Here is a 20006-nt window from a genome sequence, read left to right on the forward strand (position 1 = left end):
GGCAGACTGGCTGCATCCTCACCTGAAGGCCACAAGTCTTGCCAGGAGGCACCAAGAGACTGTCATCTGAAGTACCCTTCATGAATTTAGGCCAACCTCATGGACTATTCCTCATTATGGCTCATCTTGATGGCTACTGCCCTGATGATCTAATAGGGTAACATTCTTCAGGCAGACCAGTTGGCTACTTGAAGGCAGGTAAATTACTCTGGACCCTGGAGGAGACAGTGATGTGCCTTCAAGTGTAGCCACAGCACCAACATCTGTGGACTTAAAGAATTCTATATCCATCTCCAAGGTACCCAATGTCTCCTCTAACCAAGGGACATATTTTCAGTGAAGAAGTGTGACAGCTCATATCTATGGCATTCAATAGTATAATCATGTTCTCTGTGTTAAAATACTTATCGGTTAAAATATTCACATATATTTTCCTTTTCTACATAAAAAAATATACTTCCATACTCCATGTATGTTGATTTTAGTCATGTGGATATTACTAAATATGAAACAAAGCAAGGGTTTTAAATGGGCTTGTTTTGTTGATCTTGTTTTCTTGCTTCTACTGTCACCAGAACATTTCTGACTGGACTGTTGGTGCAAGGGAGGAGAGAGATATTTGGAGAAGATATGGACCCAGTTTGCAGTGTGGAAACCAGCCAAGTGAACTCAGTCCGGATCAGGTGAATTCTAGATGCATGAGTGAGAATAAATGATTGCTGTGTTAGACCTCTGAGTTTGGGGACATTTTGTTATACAACTTAATTGTGCCAATAATAGACTGATACATAACTCATTACTCAGAAGCATCTGGCTTAAAAGAATTGTTGAATGGCCTGCTGGGAGTTGGTTATGGCACTGAGGGTGACAGATACACCTTAAACCAGTAGTCAATATAGGGGCAGTCTTCCCTATAGCACAATGCATGTTATTAATTGTTTGCATGTTTTTTAATTTCCAAGAACTATTCAGAAATAACTGAGATGTCTAAGACCCATGCTGAGGCCAGAAAGCAAGAATCTTCACTGCTCTTTTCCCAAAGTAAGGACAACCCTCCTGATACTAGTGAAGACCATGAAGACCACAGGAAATGGGAAATGGGAGAAAGGAACACAGCTGCAGGGCTACTGCCCCACCCTCTGTACCAGCCCCTCTCAGTCTCTACCTGCTGGTAGGGAAGCATTATCTTGTCCCCAGGAACATTCTCTCCTTATCTGCCCACCACAGGCATTGTACTTGACAGTACAGTAGGAACCTACTTAAGGTTCTGCATCTGTCTGATTCAACCAACTATGGAGGGATTTTTTTAAAAATTAATACTTGATTTCCCCCTTATCATTATTCCATAAGCATACGTTAAAAAAAACTTTTTGCATGGCATTTAAATTGCATTAGGTAAATACAAGTAATCTAGAGATGGCAAAGTATATGGGACGAGGTACATAGGTTATACGCAAATAGTACACCATTTTATTTAAGGGACTGGAGCATTCCTGGATTTTATTATCCACTGGGATCCTCAAACAAATTCACCTCAGATATGAAGGAATGACTGTACTTCTTGTGTCTGCTAGATGGCCCTTATGCGCTTCCACTGGATTGCAGGTACCGTGGCTGGCTACCATCTTTCCAGAGAACTCAGCACAGAGCCTTGCGATCGGTAAGGATTTAGGAACTATCAGTCTCATTCAGTGCAATCTACTGCCAGAATTCAGAAGTTTCCTTATAGCACAGCTGCAACTGGCAGAAGTTCGCAAATGCTCCTTATTGAATGAATGGCATTGTTCAGTCTCCGTATCCAACTCTGGCCAGCTAGGGGAGCCCTCCTCTTGTGGTCATCTTCCGCCTTCGGGTTTCCACTGGATCTCTCCTCGCCTTGTCATGAACCAAACGCAAATCCATTATTATGGCATAAGGTCCGCACCGGCCACCGTAGTTGACCGCTGACCTAGGCTCAGGGCAAGTGACGTCGTGGCCGCCATGTTGGCTTCGGGCCACGTCCACGCCGTCCCTGCAGTTCTGTAACCGTCCGCTCCTGGTTTCCGGTGCTCGGCCGCAATTCCCAGGCGTGGAAGGAGGTTGGGTGGTTCTGGTTGAGAGAGTTGACTTGGGTTGGGTCCAAGCAAGGTCAAGGACATGTTGCGAGAGCATTCGTGTACAATCAATATTTTGCAGCTCAAAACAATCTTTGGAGAAAAAAGAGGCTAAAAATCACTGAATGCCGGTGGCGCTTCATTCCGGGTCCTAGACCGAGAACAGGGCGTGGCACAAGCAGTGTTCCCTTAATTTGGAATCCCTTAAGCTGTCAGAGAAGGTAATCAATCGTTGTTTGTACCTGCAAACAATAAGTGGCAATTATCCTTACCGCGAAATTACCAATTTAAGGAAATGAACATGTAACTTTGTTTTTTCCTTGTGGAGTTAAGATTTAAGCACATAGGTTTGCTTTTTAACTCACTCCCTCCTAGAGAACCTTCACTTCAGAGATTCCCCAGCTGTATGATCAGCTTGTCTGTAAACACCTGATTTATTGTTCTCCCTAGGGAAGTAAATACAAAACCATTCTAAAGCCCTGCTGGATGCTCATTTCTTATGGATAATGAATAACGATGATACAATGAATAATGAATAGCAATATAATAATGAATAGTGATAACTCGAATAATCAGGGCTCTGAAACAAAGATACATTGCACTGTTAAGACAGAACTCTTCTTCTTGCTCCATGGCCGTGCTCAAATTCCTTAAGCTCTCTAAGCTGCAGATGTTTTAATTGTAAAGTGATAATAACCCTTTTCTGGATAAGTTGTGAGGATGATAGGTGATCAGGTATACAAAAATTCCTAGTGTGTGCTTGACATTTGATAAGCCTTTGAATTGTGATATCATTGATTAAAAGGCATTTAATTAAGTAGCATTATTGATTGTTTGTTATTCTTATGATGGTGTGTGAATCAAGCCTTCAACCAAACTGCTGAGGGCTGCTAGTGAACCCTCTTCCATCCCCCACCCTCAGGCAACACCCCTCTCTCCTTAATGGCTCCTTGGTCAATATTTCAGAAGGTTTCTGACTATCAGCACATCATTCTCCTGCCCCAGATCTCAGCAAATGACCCATCTCTTGCTTCAAGTCTTTGCGTGGGAGCTCTCTGATAGACTTCCCTTGAAGCTTACAAACTTTCTTGCTTCAAGCATCCATCCTTCTAGCACAATACAAGTGGTATCCTCCCTCTTGTCAACCTCTCCACCCTCATCTGAGTTTTCCCATACCTCTCCAGTCTAATCTTCATGGTACAGCCAGGGCAAACACTTAAAAACATAAACACAATAATTTCATTCTCTATGGGGGAAAGGCAATTTCCATGACTTCCTTTTGCTCTCAGGATGTACCCCAACATCCTCACAGGTTCAGACTGTGTATGCTCTGAGTTGTCATTGCCTGCTCCCCACCCCTCACCTCCCATACTTTCGGGGGAGAGGGGTGGCCCAGGGGTTGCTCTACCACTGAGCTATATCTCCAGATCTTAGTATTTTATTTTGAGACAGGTCTCACTAAGTTGCCCAGGCTGACCTTAAACTTAAAATCCTCCTGCTTTAGCCTCCTGAGTAATTGGAATTATGGGCATGTGCCACTATGCCTAGATCACTTCACTTCAGGCTGATTTCTTCACTGAATTGACCTGGGTCCCATCTGAGATTTGGGATAGGCTTTTAAAAAAAAGTATTTATTTTTTAGTTGTAGTTGGACATAATGCCTTTATTTTATTTACATATTTTTATGTGGTGCTGAGGATCGAACCCAGGGCCTCCCCTGTGCTAGGTGAGCGCTCTACCACTGAGCTACAACCCCAACCCCTGGGATAGCTTTTTTAAAAAGGTGAAGTCAAAGTCAAAGAGAGAAGAAAACTTTATAGAGGTGGGGAAACTTTCAAAGCAGGATTAATTGGCAATAATAAAGATGTTTTGTAAGTTAGTTTGAAGAACAATTGTGTACCATTTTGACAGGTGTTGAGGCACCTGAAAGGGCTTTTTGGGGGCTTGGCTGATAATTTCTTTCTTTTTTGGGGGGGATTCCAGGAATTGAAACCAGCAGTGCTTAACACTGAGCCACATCCCTAGCCTTTTTTCTGTTTTATTTAGAGACAGGGTCTTACTGAGTTGCTTAGAGTCTCACTAAATCGCTGAGGCTGGCTTTGAACTCCTGGCTGATAATTTCTTAGTTTATTTTTTATTTTTATTTTTTGCTACTGGAGTAGGTCACTAAAGTATTATTTATTGTTTACAAGACACAGATTTTAAAATTGAAACATTATATGAATATATATGGAGTACATTATGGTAATTCAATAATATACACAATGTCTAATAATAAAATCAGGGTAATAAGCATCTCCATCTCTTCAACCATTAATCATTTCTATGTGATGGGAATCGAGTACTCTTTTAGTCATTATGAAATACAGGATGTTTTAACCAATAGCTACCCTAATGCTGTGCTAAATAAAAACAGACGTAATTCCTCTATTCTATCTCTATTTTGGTGCCTCTTATTGAACTTATTTCTGTCCACCTTACTTCTGCCATTCCTGGTAACCATTGTTCTATCCTTATACAAACTTTGTATCTTTGACTGGTTTTGGTGTTAGTGGAATGCTGGTTTCATAAAAAGAGCTTGGCAGGCTGGGTGCAGTGGCACGCCTATAACCCAGTGACTCAGGAGGCTGAGGCAGGAAGATAGTGAGTTCAAGGCCAGCCTCAACAATTTAGTGAGGCCCCAAGCAACTTAGTGAGACCATGTCTCTAAATAAAATATTGTTAAGAAGGGCTGGGCATGTGGCTCAGTGCTTAAGTGCCCTTGGGTTCAATCTCCAGTACCAAAAAAAAAAAAAAAAAAAAAAGGCTTGATAGAATTCCTTCCATTTTAGTTTTTGGAATAGTTTGAGAATATTTGAATTAGTTTTAAGAATGGTTTTAGAATTCAGCAGTAAAGTCACCAGGTCCTGGACTCATTTAAAAGGGAGATTTAAAATTACTGTTTTAATCTCATTATTCATTATTGTTCTGCTTAGATTTTTCTCTTTCATCTTGATTCTTGATTAGGTTATATGTACTCAGGAATTTATCTATTCTAGGTTTTCCACTTTTCCAGTCTAGCTAAAAGTTTGTCAATTTTGTTTATTCTTTGGGGAAAAAAAACAGCTTTTTGTCTTGTTGATCTTTTGTATTTCTTTCTTTTTTTTTTTTTTTTTTGGTTTTGCATTTATTTCTGTTCAGATCTTTATTATTAGTTTCTTTTTAATAATTTTGGATTTGGTTTGTTCTTACTTTTTCAAGTGATGTAGGTGCATTGCTAGGTTGTCTGTTTGAGATCTTTCTATTTCTTTGATGTGTGAATTTATTGCCATAAACTTTGCTTCCAGTAGTACTCTTGATGTATCTCACATATTTTGGTATGTTGTATTGTCATTGTCATTAGTTCCTAGAATTTTTTTTTATTTCCCATGTAATTTCTTTAATTAAACATTAGTCACTTAGGAGTGTTATTCAATTTTCATGTATTTGTAAATTTTTCATTCTTCTTGTTGATTTGTAGTTTTATTTTATTATGGTCTGAGAAGATACATAATATAACTTCAGTTTTTAAAAATTTATTGAGACTTGATTTATGGCCTAACATATAATCTATCCTGGAGAATAATCAATGTGCTGATGAGAAGAATGTAAACTCTACTGGTATTGGATGAACTATTCCATAAATATCTGTTGTCTACTTGATCTGTGGTATGGTTCAACACAGGTGTTCTTTGTTGATTTTCATTGAGGAAAATGGGGTGTTGAAGTCTTTCACTATTATTGTATTATAGCCTATCTCTGTTAGATCTAATAATATTTTATATATATATGTTCCATGTTGGGTGCGTATATATTTATAATTGTTATATCTTCTTGCTGAATTGATCCTGTTGTCAATATATAATGATTTTGTCTCTTTCTACAGTGTTTTATTTAAAATTCGTTTTATCTCTGTGTAGTTATCCCTGCTGATTTTTTGTTCCCATTTGTGTGATGTATCTTTTTCTAACCCTTCACTTTTAGCCTATGTGTATCTTTACCAGTGAAGTGAGTTACTTATAAGTAGCATATACTGGGGTCTTTTAAAAAAAATCCATTCAGCCAGTTTATTGGTGAATTTAATCCATTTATATTCAATGACATTATCAATAATAATGAATTTCTTCGTGTTATTTTGTTGATTATAATCCACTTATTATGTGTATTTTTGGTTTCTTTCCACCTTGAGTAGTCATGGATTCAAGGTTTCAAAATACAAAAGAGACCTTCCCCAGGTTCTATGGGGCATTTGCAGTTGGTGCTGGGGCTCTAGTGCTGTTAACCACTTTCATGGAGCTGTGGAACCCAGATGATTACGTTTCCAGGTCCCACGGGACAAGCATAGTGGTACCGGTGCTTTTGGCACCAGCAGCTGTCATGCAAAATCTGTGGGATATGGATATGTTTGTTCTGTAGATCTTCCGGGGCACGGGTAGGTGTTTTAGTCAGCTTTTTCACCGCTGCAACTAAAAGCACAACTATAGAGGAGGAAAGGTTTATTTGAAGGCTCACAGTTTCAGTGGTCTTAGTCCATAGAAGGCTGGCTCCATTCCTCAGGAGGTAAGGAGAGGGTGGCAGAGGGAAGCAGCTTACATGGTGATCCGAAAGCAGAGAGAATCCACTCACCAGATAGCAACTATATATCCCATAGCCATACCCACAATTAATCACTTCCTCCAGCTACACACCACCTGCCTCTTGTTACCACTCAGTTAATCCCATCAGGGTTTAATTTACTGATTAGGTTAAGACTCTGCCAACCCCAATCATTTCTTTTTTTTTTTAAATTGTGCTTTTAAAATTTATTTGTTCTAATTTGTTATTCATGACAGCAGAATGCATTTTGATTCATAGTCCACAAATGGAGCATAATTTTTCATGTCTCTGGTTGTATACAAAGTAGAGCCACACCATTTGTGTCTTCATACATGTACCTAGGGTAATGATGTCCATCTCTTTCCACCATCTTTACTACCCCCATACCCACTCCTTTCCCTCCCTCCCTTTTGCCCTATCTAAGGTTCCTCCACACCATCATTATGAATCAGCATCCATTTATCAGAGAGAACATTCAGCCTTTGGTTTTCTGGGATTTGCTTACTTCACTTAGCATGATATTTTCCAACTCCATCCATTTACCTGAAAATGCCATAATTTTATTTTCTTTTAATGCTGAGTAATATTTCATTGTGTATATATACCACAGTTTTTTTATCCATTCATCTTTTGAAGGGCATCAAGGTTAGTTCCACAGTTTAGCTATTGTGAATTGTGCTGCTGTAAACATTGATGTGACTGTATCACTGTAGTATGCTGTTTTTAAGTCCTTTGGGCATGAACTGAGGAGTGGGGTAGCTGAGTCAAATGGTGCCAACCCAATAATTTCTCCTCTGAACTTTCTTGCATTGTCTCATATGTAAGCTTTTGGGGGATATCTCATATCTAAACCATACAGTAGGTAATGTTTTGGCCTTGTGGTACTTATCTCCATACCACTTGAGGTATAAGATGTGGAGCAGATCTTTACTAGGTCCTGTAGATTGAGAATTGGTGGTGTTGGGGCTTGTGGCTTTAGTATCTGTGGTCCTAGAGCTGTGGGGTATGGGTGGGAATGTCCTAGGTCATACAGGGAAGGCTCTAGTGGTGTCAAGGCTTGTGGCCTTGTCGTTATAGTCCTGATCTGAAAGCATAGATGGGCTTTTCCCCTGGTCTCCAGGGACAAACTTGAGTGATGTCAAGGTCTCAGGGTCATGAGCTGGAAAGGATACTTCCCTAGATCCCATAGGGTGCGCAAGGACGTTGGTGAGGGTTGGGTCCACTGGTTGCTATGTACCTGGAGCTAGGGGTCTTGGGGTTTGGCTGGGAGCTTTTTAGTTCCAGAGATAAAGCTGGGACTTTGCAATGTAGTTAGAGTCCTAAGGTTGTGACTGGGGAAGAGACCTTCCCTAATTTCTGTGAGCAAGCATGGGCAGGACTCAGGTTTGTGACTATGGCAGTCACTGGTCCAGAAGCTGTAGGACACTGAGAGGTCTTCTGCCCAGTGAGATACACATCAGTCTGAGATTTCCAACAGGATCAGTCTTGTGGCTACCAGCTTCCAAACCAAGTCTGGTTGTTATGACAGTTTGAGTTCTGGGGGTTGAGAGAGGAGTTACTTTTATCTATGTGTTTAATATTATTATTACTTTGTGGATCTTGGGACTGAACCAAGGGCCTTGCACATGACAGGCAAGTCCTCCCCTACTGAGCTACATCTCCAGCCCCAGAGGAGTCACTCTGAGACCAGCCAGCTCCAGGAACTGGATTTAAAGCCTGAAGTGAATGAAGTTCTTCTGTAATTAGGAGTACTAGTCAGCTGCTTCGATGGGATTGTTGGCATTTTTCCACTGTCTCTCTGCCCTGTGGCAGGAGCCCCTATCGCAAGGCGGCCAGCACCTCGCCAGGGTAATTTTTCCTGCTCAGAAGGAGATAAACCACCTGAGAAAATAAAAGTCTGAAGTAATTACCGAAGAAGAAAGAATCAGAGCCAAGAAATAGTTTTAAAAGGGATAGAGTGCCTGATAAACCCAGTCCACACAGGAGCTGGAGCTGGACAGCCAGAAAATGGCTCTGGTCATTTATTTAAGTGGATATACATCAAAGGCAGGGATTAGGTTGCAGGGGGTGGAATCTTGCTTGGTGTGGCAGGGGACTTGTAGCAAACAGGTTGATTGGCATCTTGGCAGGCCACACCCATTTCTAAAAGGCTGCGTGTCTATGTGGTTTCAGCGGGTCACCCCATCTCTGGTGCATTGCTGAACTTGGCAGAGCTAGGTAGGAATTTCACATGTACTGGCCGATCTCACCAGCAGGAGTGCTGCTGTGAATTCCCAGAGAGCCGACTTTCCTACCCAAAGGCTTCCATGCCGATTTGGTTCATGCACAGTTCACAGAGGGTCCTCAGCAAACATCACCCCAATGGGAGCCAGGGTTGAAGTTGCAATTCTTTTATTTTTGTTCCCCTAGTTTGTCTTTCTGGCTCTCCATAACATTAGGGTTCCTGTCACTTCATTTCCAGAGTTCTCTCTCACTTATCAAAATAGGTTCACCACTGCTGACCTGACTCTACTCTGGCAGAGTCGTGCATAGCCATCTTGGCTCCAATAAAGCCTTTTCGCTCAAGTCAAAAATCCTAAGAAATAGCCCAGTCTTGGTCAAAATATAGTTAAGTTTTCAAGAGCCATTCTAGGTCCCTGTTTACTCAAAATGTTCATAGTAATTAAGTCTCAGTGCAAGTTTCTCAGAAACTTGAACCAAAGCTCTACTTTTAGAAACAGTTCTTTACATCATTAAGCTCTTTGATGAGCATAAAGTTTTTAAGTTGGTCATGCCAAACTTGAATAAGAAAGCTAAAGATAGGTGGGAATCCCCACCATGGATGGTAACCAGAAACCTCCTATAGAATTTCCATAGACTGATTTATTTATAATGCAGCTGGCTCAAAGAACAGTTTTATAATGAAACTGCAAGATGACTCCCAGCTGACAAGTCAACCTCTGTTCTCAAGGTTGATTCCTACCCCCTGGGAAAATTGATTGCTGATGAGAAATACTAGACTAAAAAAAAAATCCTCCCACATTGATTCCACAAGTCAGATCCAATATCTTTAATACTTTCCTGGAAAAGAAATGAGTGGACATTCCAGGGTTTATGACAAACTTTGAGAATGATTTCTATTATGTAAAAGCATTGAAGGCCAAAAGAAAATTGATTTCTTTCCAACTAGAGATCATAAGCAGGTTATCAGGAATGAAATAGTCTATCCTAAATTTGGCAGGAATATCTCTGTGATTTTAATCCCCCATGATTAGTTAGGATATTTGGCTTTCTCTCCGTATTAGGACTTATTTTCCTTGTATATGTATTATAAATATCTGTGTTACTATGTTATTCAGATTTTTGGGACAAAATTCCTGATAATTTTAAAACTACCAAAGTTATTTCTTCCTGTATCTTATTACTGAGGCCATCTTAGCCTAGTTATTGACTGGTCAACCTAGAGGCAAATCCATGCTGCTCTTTGAATCTGAAATATTCTCTCAAATTCTCTTGGGGCTTTCCATCTATTTGACATAAGTTTAAGATGCTACTCACACTTTTCTGAGGGTAAAGGAAATATGTGTGCACATAAATGGCCTAACAAAACACATCACACCTGGGGTTGGGGATATAGCTCAGTTAATAGTGTGCTTGCCTTGCATGTACAAGGCCCTGGGTTCTAATCCCCAGCACCACCAGGAAAAAAAAAAAAAGACATACATCTGGGCTGGAACAGTTAACTATTTTCTTTCCTCTAGCATATTAAATTTATCATATATTTAAATGGAATATCCTGGGTTTTCAAGAATACTACTATGTCACCTTTAAACATGAATATATTTATTTCCTTCCTTGCAATTTTATATCTATAATTTATTGCCTTTCTGTCTAGTTGAGTTCCAATTATTTCCAAACTTTATACGTCTTTATTTTTCAAAAGTTTACTGTCATTTCTTGAAGAACTGTCAAACTGTTTTCCACAGTGGCTGCACCATTTTACATTCTCACCAAAAGTGCTTGAGGCCCCAATTTCTGCATGTATTTTCTATTATTATGGCACCCTAGAGAGTGTGAAGTGGCATCTCATTGTAGTTTTGATGTGCGTTTTCCTGAGGACTAATGACGTTGGGCATCTTTTTCATTTGCTTGCTGACCATTTATATATCTTTTTTGGAAAAGTCTTTTTTTTTAAAGAGAGAGAGAGAGAATTTTAATATTTATTTTTTAGTTTTCAGAGGACACAACATCTTTGTTTGTATGTGGTGCTGAGGATCGAACCCGGGCCGCACGCATGCCAGGCGAGCGCACTACCTCTTGAGCCACATCCCCAGCCCTGGAAAAAATCTTTTAGAAAGTCATTTTTGCAGTGTTTATTTTTAAGCATCCCAACCTCTACCTCTTCCTGAGAATTAGTTCCGTGTCTTGACAGACCTTTTGGTTTTGTAAATGTACCAGAAATATTACTGTAGTTATATCTTTCTAGCAGGTTCTGACAGGACTTTTAGAAGCAGTCTTACAATTTTCCTAAGTTTCATTCACATCACATGAAGGCAGCAACTGTTGGAATATATTTAGATTCCATTAGGGTGCATTTTGCTATCACAATGAAGTCTCTTATGAATCATTTCATCCCATCAGTTATCATTCCTGAACAGTACAGATATGACAGCAACCTTTAGGTGGTGCTCTTTGGTTAAAAATACCCTTCAAACAGCTTCAGTGCATAGTCCATTGCATGTGTATGTGTGTATACACGTGTGTGGGGGCTACTCGGGATTGAACCCAGGGGCATTCTATTACTGAGTTATGGCTTCAGTCCTTTGTTTTTGTTATTATTACTATTTTTTAACTTTCTTTTTGGTACTGAAGAGCAATCCAGGGACGCTTAACTGCTGAGCCACATCCTCAGACCTTTTTTGGTATTTTATTTAGAGTCTCACCAAGTTACTTAGCCAGGCTAAATTGCTCAGGCTGGCTTTGAACTTGAAATCCTTCTGCCTCAGCCTCCTGAGCCATTGGGATTACAGGCGTGCGCCACCATGCCCGGCCCTTATTTTTTGAGACAGAATCTCACTAAGTTGCCCAGGCTGGCCTCAAACTTGTGATCCTCCTGCTTCAGCCTCTGGAGTAGCTGGGATTAAAGGCGCCTGGCACCCTTGAATATTTTTAAGAAAATCTTCCAGGTTTGTTCTGAGTCCTTCTTATTCCAAGTCTACTGCATAAACTAATGGCCAGTTCCCTCTCCTCCCACCTCAAGCACCTCCAGACAGATACTCTCTTATCATTTTCTACTAATCAGGCCTCCCAAAGACCTCCCTGACTCCCGACTCCTCCACGTTTCCTTGGTGGGGTTGCTGCTTCCCTTGTGTCTGGGTGCTAACCACCCAACAGGTCGTTGTGCTCAACTCCTCCCAGCTCATACCTCGGGCATCCACCTCCTCCTTACCTACTTTCCTCCCCTTCTACTTCCTTCTTTGTTCCCCTTTGCCCTTTTTTCTGCCAACTCTTCATCATATATTTCCAGAACCATCTACTCCTTTCCCCTTATGGTTCCAAAGAGTTGATGTCATTTGGAGAAATTGTTCCTTGTCTAAATATACTAACATGCATTTTCCTTGCAGCAGACTTGATCTTAGCAACTGAACCTTATGTTCCTAAAGTCTAATCGCCTTTTTCAGTCACATCTCCACTAACATTTAGTGTCTTGTCCCAAACTTTATTTCTCATCAGCACAGAACCCCTAAGTCCCTTGAGGAATCTTGCAGGACTAGATTCTTCTATACTTACAAACAAAAACAAAAACAAAACTAACTGAAAAATATTTTAAAATATTACATTTTCCAAAGATTTTACTAAAGCATTTATTTTTTTAAACAAAAATATACATTCAATCTTAGATTTACAGCATATAGAAATAATTTATCTGAAGCAATTTGCATTTTTAAAATTGCTAATATTGCACCCAACAGTATAAGTCTTTGACACATTGCATCATCAACCTTTCCCACAATTCAAAAACAGGAGAGAAATCTGAAACTGACAAAATTATACAAGCTAACTTTTCTGTAAAAAAAGAGAAACATACAATTCTTTTTATTTACAAGATAAAAGTTGTAAACGTTTAGAAATTCCATGTAATAGCCACACATTCTTTTATTATACCTAGAAAATACATTATAAAATTACAATTATATTTTTCTGTCCTGTGTCATTTATACATGTGTTGTGATTTCCTCATAGAAATGCACCAATGTGAATAGTCACAGCCTAATGGTAAAGGTGAAAATTACTCCCCAGCCCCACTTTAAAAAAAATTGTTGAAAATACTTCTGCATCTTCAATAGAACGTGGAAACTAGTGTGTTTTTTCTAGATCCATTTCTCACCTAAATGAGAAACGGCTCTAGAAGAAACTATTACCTTCTGGAGAATATTTTTAGTAATTGCCTAAAGTTACCTTCAAAGTTCAAAGGTTATGCTGTGCTTCAGTCTTAGAAATGAAGTTCCCTAGAGGAAAAATAGTAGAATGAATCAGACATAACTTTCCTATGTTCTTATATGAATACATGACCAGTGTAACTCTACACCAAGTACAAACACAAGAATGGGAAGGTATACTCCATGTATGTATGTCAAAATTCATTCTACTGTCATGAATTACCAAAAAGAACAACAAAAAAGAATAAAGATTATTAAAGTATATCCTCAGATTGCCAAATAAATAAATAGATACCATATATTTAGTTTTAAAAACTTTAAGTGTGATTACACTTAGTTAAAAAAAAATGAAGGAAGGAAGGAGGTTCCCACTAACCTCTTCCATCATGATATATAGAGAGTACGTTTCTGTTCAAGGCCCTTATAAAATACTTTATGTGTAGGCAGGCATAAAAGTTTGCTTTTTAAAAGACAGTTTTGTGAAATGTTCTGCAATTTACCATTGATATACCCAAGGTTTTTCTGCTTAAGCATTTTTTTCTCCACTATACACTTGATCTTTCAATTGCTCCCAGGCAGCACTAGGGAAGGCATCCAAAGGACCCCCGCATTTTAGATACATTCCTATTCTATGTAGCAGCAACCTCTCATTTACCTTGGTAATCAAGGCCAGTCACCCTAAGGAGAGAGTAGCTTCTTCCTCCCCCCACACCATATATCTAGTGGGGTAAGTGATATAAAAGAACACTGCCCTTCAAAGGCAGGCACACTAATATTTTTTGGTAGGCATTCTTCTGTTCTTTTTAAAAAATTAATTTTTATTTGACACATAGTAATTGTACATATTTATGGGATACTATGTGATGATTTATATTTATTTACTTGGGGCTGGGGATGGAATCCCAGACCTTGTGCAGTGCTCTAACCCTGAGCTAGCCCCTGTCCATCACATGTTTCCATATGTGTACACAATGTGGAATGTTCAAATCCTAGTTTGTGTATCTCCTCAAACATTTACCATTTCTTTGTAGTGTAAACATTCAAAATCTTTTCTTCCAGCCTTCTTGAAATACATTTATTATCATTATAAAGACCCTCCTATGCAATAGCATGCTAGAATTTATTTTTCCGAACTGAAACTTTCTTAGTGCCTGTTGATAATATCCTCAGTTTTCAGAAACTTTTTTTAAAAGTCTCTAAATACTTGGGTGCTTAAAAAAAGTAGGAAATCAAGTCCCTTGGTAGTAGAGGAAGTTGCTAAAATATGGATTAGTAAAAATGTGTAAAGTGCAGCTTAACTTGGAAATAAACCAAAAACAGACTGAAATCTTACACTTATGAAAACAGTCTCTGGGAAATTCATGCTTAAGATCACAGACAGGAAAATTTAATTGTCATTTTACAATGCAATAGCATTGGAACTGAAATAGAAGACATTTTCTAATTCTGTTACCCTAGATTGAGTCTGAATTGAAACGTTCCCTTTGAATCACAAACAACATAACCAGATGTATGACAGGGTCTCTTGGCTTTGCTATTGCTCAACAGCTCAACCCAGATCCTTTCTTATAAAGGTTGTTGTCTTCTGTATCTTTGCGACAAATTCAGTTTTTTTTTTTTTAAAGTTCCTGAGAGTCTTTCATAAAAAAATAGACATTTCCGTGCGTGCGTGCGCGACCCGCGAGGCTGGCTCTCAGCTCTCCACCGTGCGCCGGTACTCGGCCGTCCCGTCGGCGATGATGGCATCCAGCGGCGAGCGCTTCTTGCGGATGCTGCGCCCCGACGAGATGAGGTCCGCGTAGCCGCGCTGGTGCGAGAAGGCGTAGGCCGAGCGCCTAGACGACACGCCCCGGCGAAACACGTTCTGCCGCCGCTTCCACTGCTCCTCGGCCTTCAACCGCTTGCGATGCTTCTGGATCTGCATTAAGTGGGAGAAGTGGGAGGGATGAAAATACAGGTGAGGGCATCTGGCCAAAAGGAGCAGGGCAGAAAGGAGCGATGGGGCATCTAGGGCGGATGCAGGCATCACTGTTGTGTCCCAACCTTGAACTTGAGGACGTGGAGAGCAGGGGCGGTTCTACATTCTGGCAGCTGGAATTCGGGACGAGTCCCACTTTCCCTAAGCTAGTGCTCTTTCCATGTCACAGATCAGATTGGTACAGGATGAAGAAAAAACTATGGGCCTCTTGTCCTCGTTGCTACTGCATATTTTTGTCACTGCCAAAGAGAGCTCTGGGGACAACTGAAGGTTGCCTGCCTAACATCTGTTCTCTCCTTTTTTCTAGTGAAAGTGATTTTATACAGTTACCCCTCCTCCATACAGCCACATCCCTAAAGGGAATGGCCTGATTGACTTCCCACCATAACTAATCCAGGAAGGGGCCTGGGTCCCAAATCTGGCAAATGAGACCTGAGGGAAGTGTGCTGGGGCCCTTGGGTGAAGCGTTCGGAGGAGCTTAAAGGAAAGCTACAGAACGGTGAGAGCCTCTTCTCCCCACACCCCACTTCCATCTGACACATCAGATGTGATGCTGGGAACTTCTGTGGCGGCTTCCAGCACCAAGATGATGCTAATCATGAAGACACCAGCTTCCGAGGACATAGAAGGACCCAAGTTCTTTCTTGGCAACATTAAGTTTCTTAACCAATGTAGTGTGAAGTCTAATTTTTATGCATTATTGTTAAGACATTTTGAGTTCACAGCTTTCTGTTCCTTGTTACCCCAAGGCTCCTTCAAGGTGGTGATATTTTGCTTTAAATAAACAGAGAAAAAACCCAGACTATTTACACAGCAAAATGCTAACACTTGTTAACTTGAAGGGGTAAATATATGAGATTCACTAGTTTACTCTCCCTCTTTGTTTACATTTGGAATTTTTTTTTTGTATTTAAATGCAGGCAAACTAAAAATCCCAATCCCAAGCACTTATTTGCAAGATGGAGTTAGAGAGGAGGAGTCATAAAAATCATTCTAACCAAACTTCCCTTAAACCCTAAGGTTTAAGGTTTGCAGGAAAAGTGCTGTTGGGAAACACTTTGGTTTCTGTGGGGGACACTCAAGAATTAGAGGAGGACTGTATCTCTGCATACCTTATCACTTTCCGATGGCCAAATGGTCATTGACAAGAAGCGGACAGCTACAACGGGCAATAAACACACTGCAACAGTCAAGATGATGGTCAACCAAATGTACGGCTGCCTCAGGGCATTGGAAGCGGTGCCTGGAAAGAACAGGGGAGTAAGTCACATGGTCCCTTATCCTAAGGGCCTAGTTCATATTCTGTAACCTCACATTGATTATCCATGGTAAAGTTTTACAACCAGATTGGCTTCCTCCAAACAGCAATAATTCACCCTTTGTGTATTTTTTAATATACCCAGAAGTTACGTCCAAATATAAATAATGACATTTGTCTGCTCATTTATTTTTGGGATTTAGAAAACACTAACCTGTAAATTGAAATGCAGATGGCAAAAGAACATGTATCCCAGCGCTGTGAAAGTCAAACATGATGCCAAAATAAAGTGCTATGCTTCCAAAAATTGAAAAAGCATTCACAAAAGTCCAGTAAGAAGTATCCAAACCAATCTGTTGGGAAATGAGAGGAAAACAGAGCACTCATTTGGGGAATTAGCAAGAAAGGAAAGAACTAGGAATTCTGAAAATGGAATTTTGTGTTTTAGGCATGATTTGACTTGAATACTGAGCCATCAGAAACCAAACTATCCTTGACTCAGGAATGAAATAGGGTTGGGATAAGGGACAAAAATAGCACTCATTTTATAAAGTGGTAGAGGTTCAATTGGAGGGAGAATGGGCTGTGCACGCCAGCCTATTTATAAAAATACAGGTGCCAACGGACACAGGTGAGGGAAGCCACACACCTGGAAATTGACCGTTATTATGAGAGCCGAAGCAACAGTGACAGCAAAAGACTGGTAGTCTGAAGGTGCCTCTCCATCTTGTCCCACAGTTTGCAGATAAGCTCCAAGAGGAATGAAGAAGAGGACCATGGATGTTAAGATTCCATGTAACAAGCTGATGAAGAATTTCTTGTAGTTGAATAGTAAGTCTCTTTGTCCCACCACGTACAACCCAGGGAATCGGAGGCTTAGTTTGTCACTCACATCCTTAAGGAGAAAACAAAATTAGAGTGATATATTGTCCATCAGGTCAAGAAGTCAGAGATATGCTGCAATCTGTATCTCATAAAGAATTGTGACTTGCTGTTGAGTTCTAAGAAGATAAACTGAGTGGAATAAATCCTACAATATTTCTCTTGTGCTGAGATCAATCATAGCTTTAATCCACCATTATTTAATAAATATTTAATATTTAATTTAGAGAGGGACTAGGTAGGACATTATTATTTTTCTGCTTATGGAAAATGTTAAAAATGTAAGGAGAATTTTTTTCTTACTTCCTTAGAGAATATATTTATATTCTCTCTCTCTCTCTCTCCCTCTCTCTCTCTCTTTTCTTTTGTGGGATGAACCCAGGGACTTGTGCATGTGAGGCAAGCACTCTACTAACTCTACCATCTGAGCTATATTGCCAGCCCCTTTAGAGAATATATTTATATTGCTTTGAATTCTTTGGGAAAAAATATTCCCATACAAGTTGGTAAATTAATTTTTAATTATTACCTTTTATTTATTGAGGCACCTTCTCTAAGAATTGCTACTAAATAAAATACAGACTAATTTGGGAATTAGACACATAAATTTTGGAAAGTGTTAAAATTTATTTTTAAAATGAGAACATTACTAATATAGAGATAGACTAGACTCTCAGGTGTCTAAACAGTCAGGTCTCAGTGTCTGAAAGGAACATGTAAGCACTGCCAATGAATTCAAGTCACAAAAATCTTCCTTTTTTTTTTTTTTTTTTATTATGAAACAAGAAGTACAGCAGTTGTTGCCTGACAGCAAACGGTCCTAGGGTTTATTCAGGACAAAGTGAAAACCAGAAGAATGCACTCAAGTGTTTGCTGTGACCTCTCTAGCAGGAGTTCTACCCAGAGCTCCCCCAGCCCTTGGCTCCTACCTGGTCGAGCAGCCCCATGAGGAGCACTGGCAGGCTGGAGTACAGCACGTTGTACAGTGTGATGAACCAGTCCTCGTACGCGGTCTATGGGAGGATTAATTAATTACAACACTTTGTGAAACCAGTTTAGAAGCACACAAGTACTATTTAAATTTTGGTTTCCTTTTATTTTGCAAGGCCAGATTTCTATAAAACGATTTTATAAAATAGAATATGCTGGAGATATATGTAAAAATAAAATAGGCTTCTGAAAGGGATAAAGAACACTGAGCACTCTGGTTCCTTACATGGGATACAGGAAACAGGCTTACTCCTGACAAGAGTTCTATGCAGTTCTGCCTGGAAACAGGAAGTAGGCCCCACTGTGCCAGGCTCTCCTGTTGCTCAATCTGAGACCCCTCTGACACCACAGCAATGTGGCATAGCATCAGAGAAAGTTCAACACTATGGGCACTGACTCAGGTTCATTTTTACTCATGTATTTTTCTGCTACATCACCATTTTAACATATTAAATATGTGCCCCTCTCATTCATCAAAAACTAAGAAAGAAAAAAAAAAGCCACCACCACCATCAAATAGAGGAGTGATGTTAATAGCGCTATCATTACCTACAATTTCTATATCCCTTTGCCTTGGTCAAATAGAATTTTACACATTCACAGCTGAACAATCTGCGATCAGTATTTTTAATAACAAGGTAACATGAAAAATAATTTAAAATGAAGAGAAATATAAGCAAATCCTGTATCATCATCCAAAGTAAATAAAAATATTTTTAAAGCACCAGAAACATTCTAGAAAAGTTATACTCTTAATTATGCTCCCAACTGTGAGAAGACATAGAACTCAAATTACAAAATAAAGAAACAAATTTATGCCCGTTGTGGTGGTGCACACTTGTAATCCCAGTGACTCAGGAAGCTCACAGCTATGGGATAGATGTTAGCCTCAGCAGTTCAGTGAGGCCCTAAGCAACTTAGGGAGACCCTGTGTCAAAATAAGAAACAAAAAGGTCTGGGGATGTGACTCAGTGGTTATGTGCTCCTGGGTTCAATCCCCAGTACCAAAATAAATAAATAAATAAATAAATAAATAAATAAATAAATAAATAAATAAATGTTTTTGTAGAACTAGAGTTTTATTCACTTAAGAGAAAAGCTCTACTAAATAAAAAGTAATGAAAAAAAATGTTATTTTACCTGTGCTGAGTAGCCATTGAAGAAGGAGTACCAGAAATGAACCAAAGTAAATGCAAAGTTTTTATAAAAGAAATATCGAAGGAACTTGCACATCCTTATGTAAGACCACCGGCCATGCACCAGCAACAGCCTCTGCAGATATCTGAACTGAGCAAAGGAATAGTCACTGGACATGACGGCTTGCATTCCTTCTTGTCCACTTATTCCAACACCAATATGCGCAGCTATATGACAGAAGGAGAAAATACTGAGGATCATAAGCTGATTTTAAAGCAAAACATCAGATAATAAAAATGTTTCCATAGCAGGACCAGGAATGTAGCTCAGTGGTGGGGTGTTTACCTCGAATGCACGAGGCCCTGTGTTCAATCCCTAGCACCATGGGGTGGGGAGGAAAGTTTCCACAGTAAAACAAATAACAAAGATGTACAATTCATGGAACAATACGTACAAAAGCTCTTGCTCCCCCATCTTCACCATCCAGCCCGTGAACCCAACTCAGAGGCACATGTTGCTTAACAAAGCATGATAGAGCCTCCATAAATATTTGTGAAAGGATTGGGTGGGTGGTGAATTCCATTTGGATTATCTGCCCAATTTAGAAGCCATCCCTCCCACCCACAGGGTGAGCC

The 20006-nt window shown here is 39.8% G+C and overlaps 1 protein-coding gene across 3 annotated transcripts in view; it reads right to left on the reverse strand.

Annotated features, from left to right (window-relative positions):
• Positions 1-12520: 12520 nt before the first annotated feature.
• Positions 12521-20006, reverse strand: part of Atp8b1 (ATPase phospholipid transporting 8B1) — a 116309-nt gene continuing 108823 nt past the window's right edge. For all 3 annotated transcript variants that reach the window (XM_046419423.2, XM_058571351.1, XM_058571352.1), the window contains exons 23-28: positions 19375-19598; positions 18174-18257; positions 17012-17257; positions 16577-16715; positions 16217-16347; positions 12521-15044 (exon numbers count right to left, since the gene is read on the reverse strand). In XM_046419423.2, coding sequence (XP_046275379.1) covers positions 14820-15044; positions 16217-16347; positions 16577-16715; positions 17012-17257; positions 18174-18257; positions 19375-19598 — 1049 coding nt within the window. In that variant the 3' untranslated portion in view covers positions 12521-14819. The remainder of the gene's footprint in view (positions 15045-16216; positions 16348-16576; positions 16716-17011; positions 17258-18173; positions 18258-19374; positions 19599-20006) is intronic.

Source organism: Marmota monax, unplaced genomic scaffold (genome assembly GCF_021218885.2).
Source record: "Marmota monax isolate L192 unplaced genomic scaffold, Marmota_monax_Labrador192_F-V1.1 WCK01_AAM20220418_F8-fsc00088, whole genome shotgun sequence".
Classification (NCBI taxonomy): Eukaryota; Metazoa; Chordata; class Mammalia; order Rodentia; family Sciuridae; genus Marmota; species Marmota monax.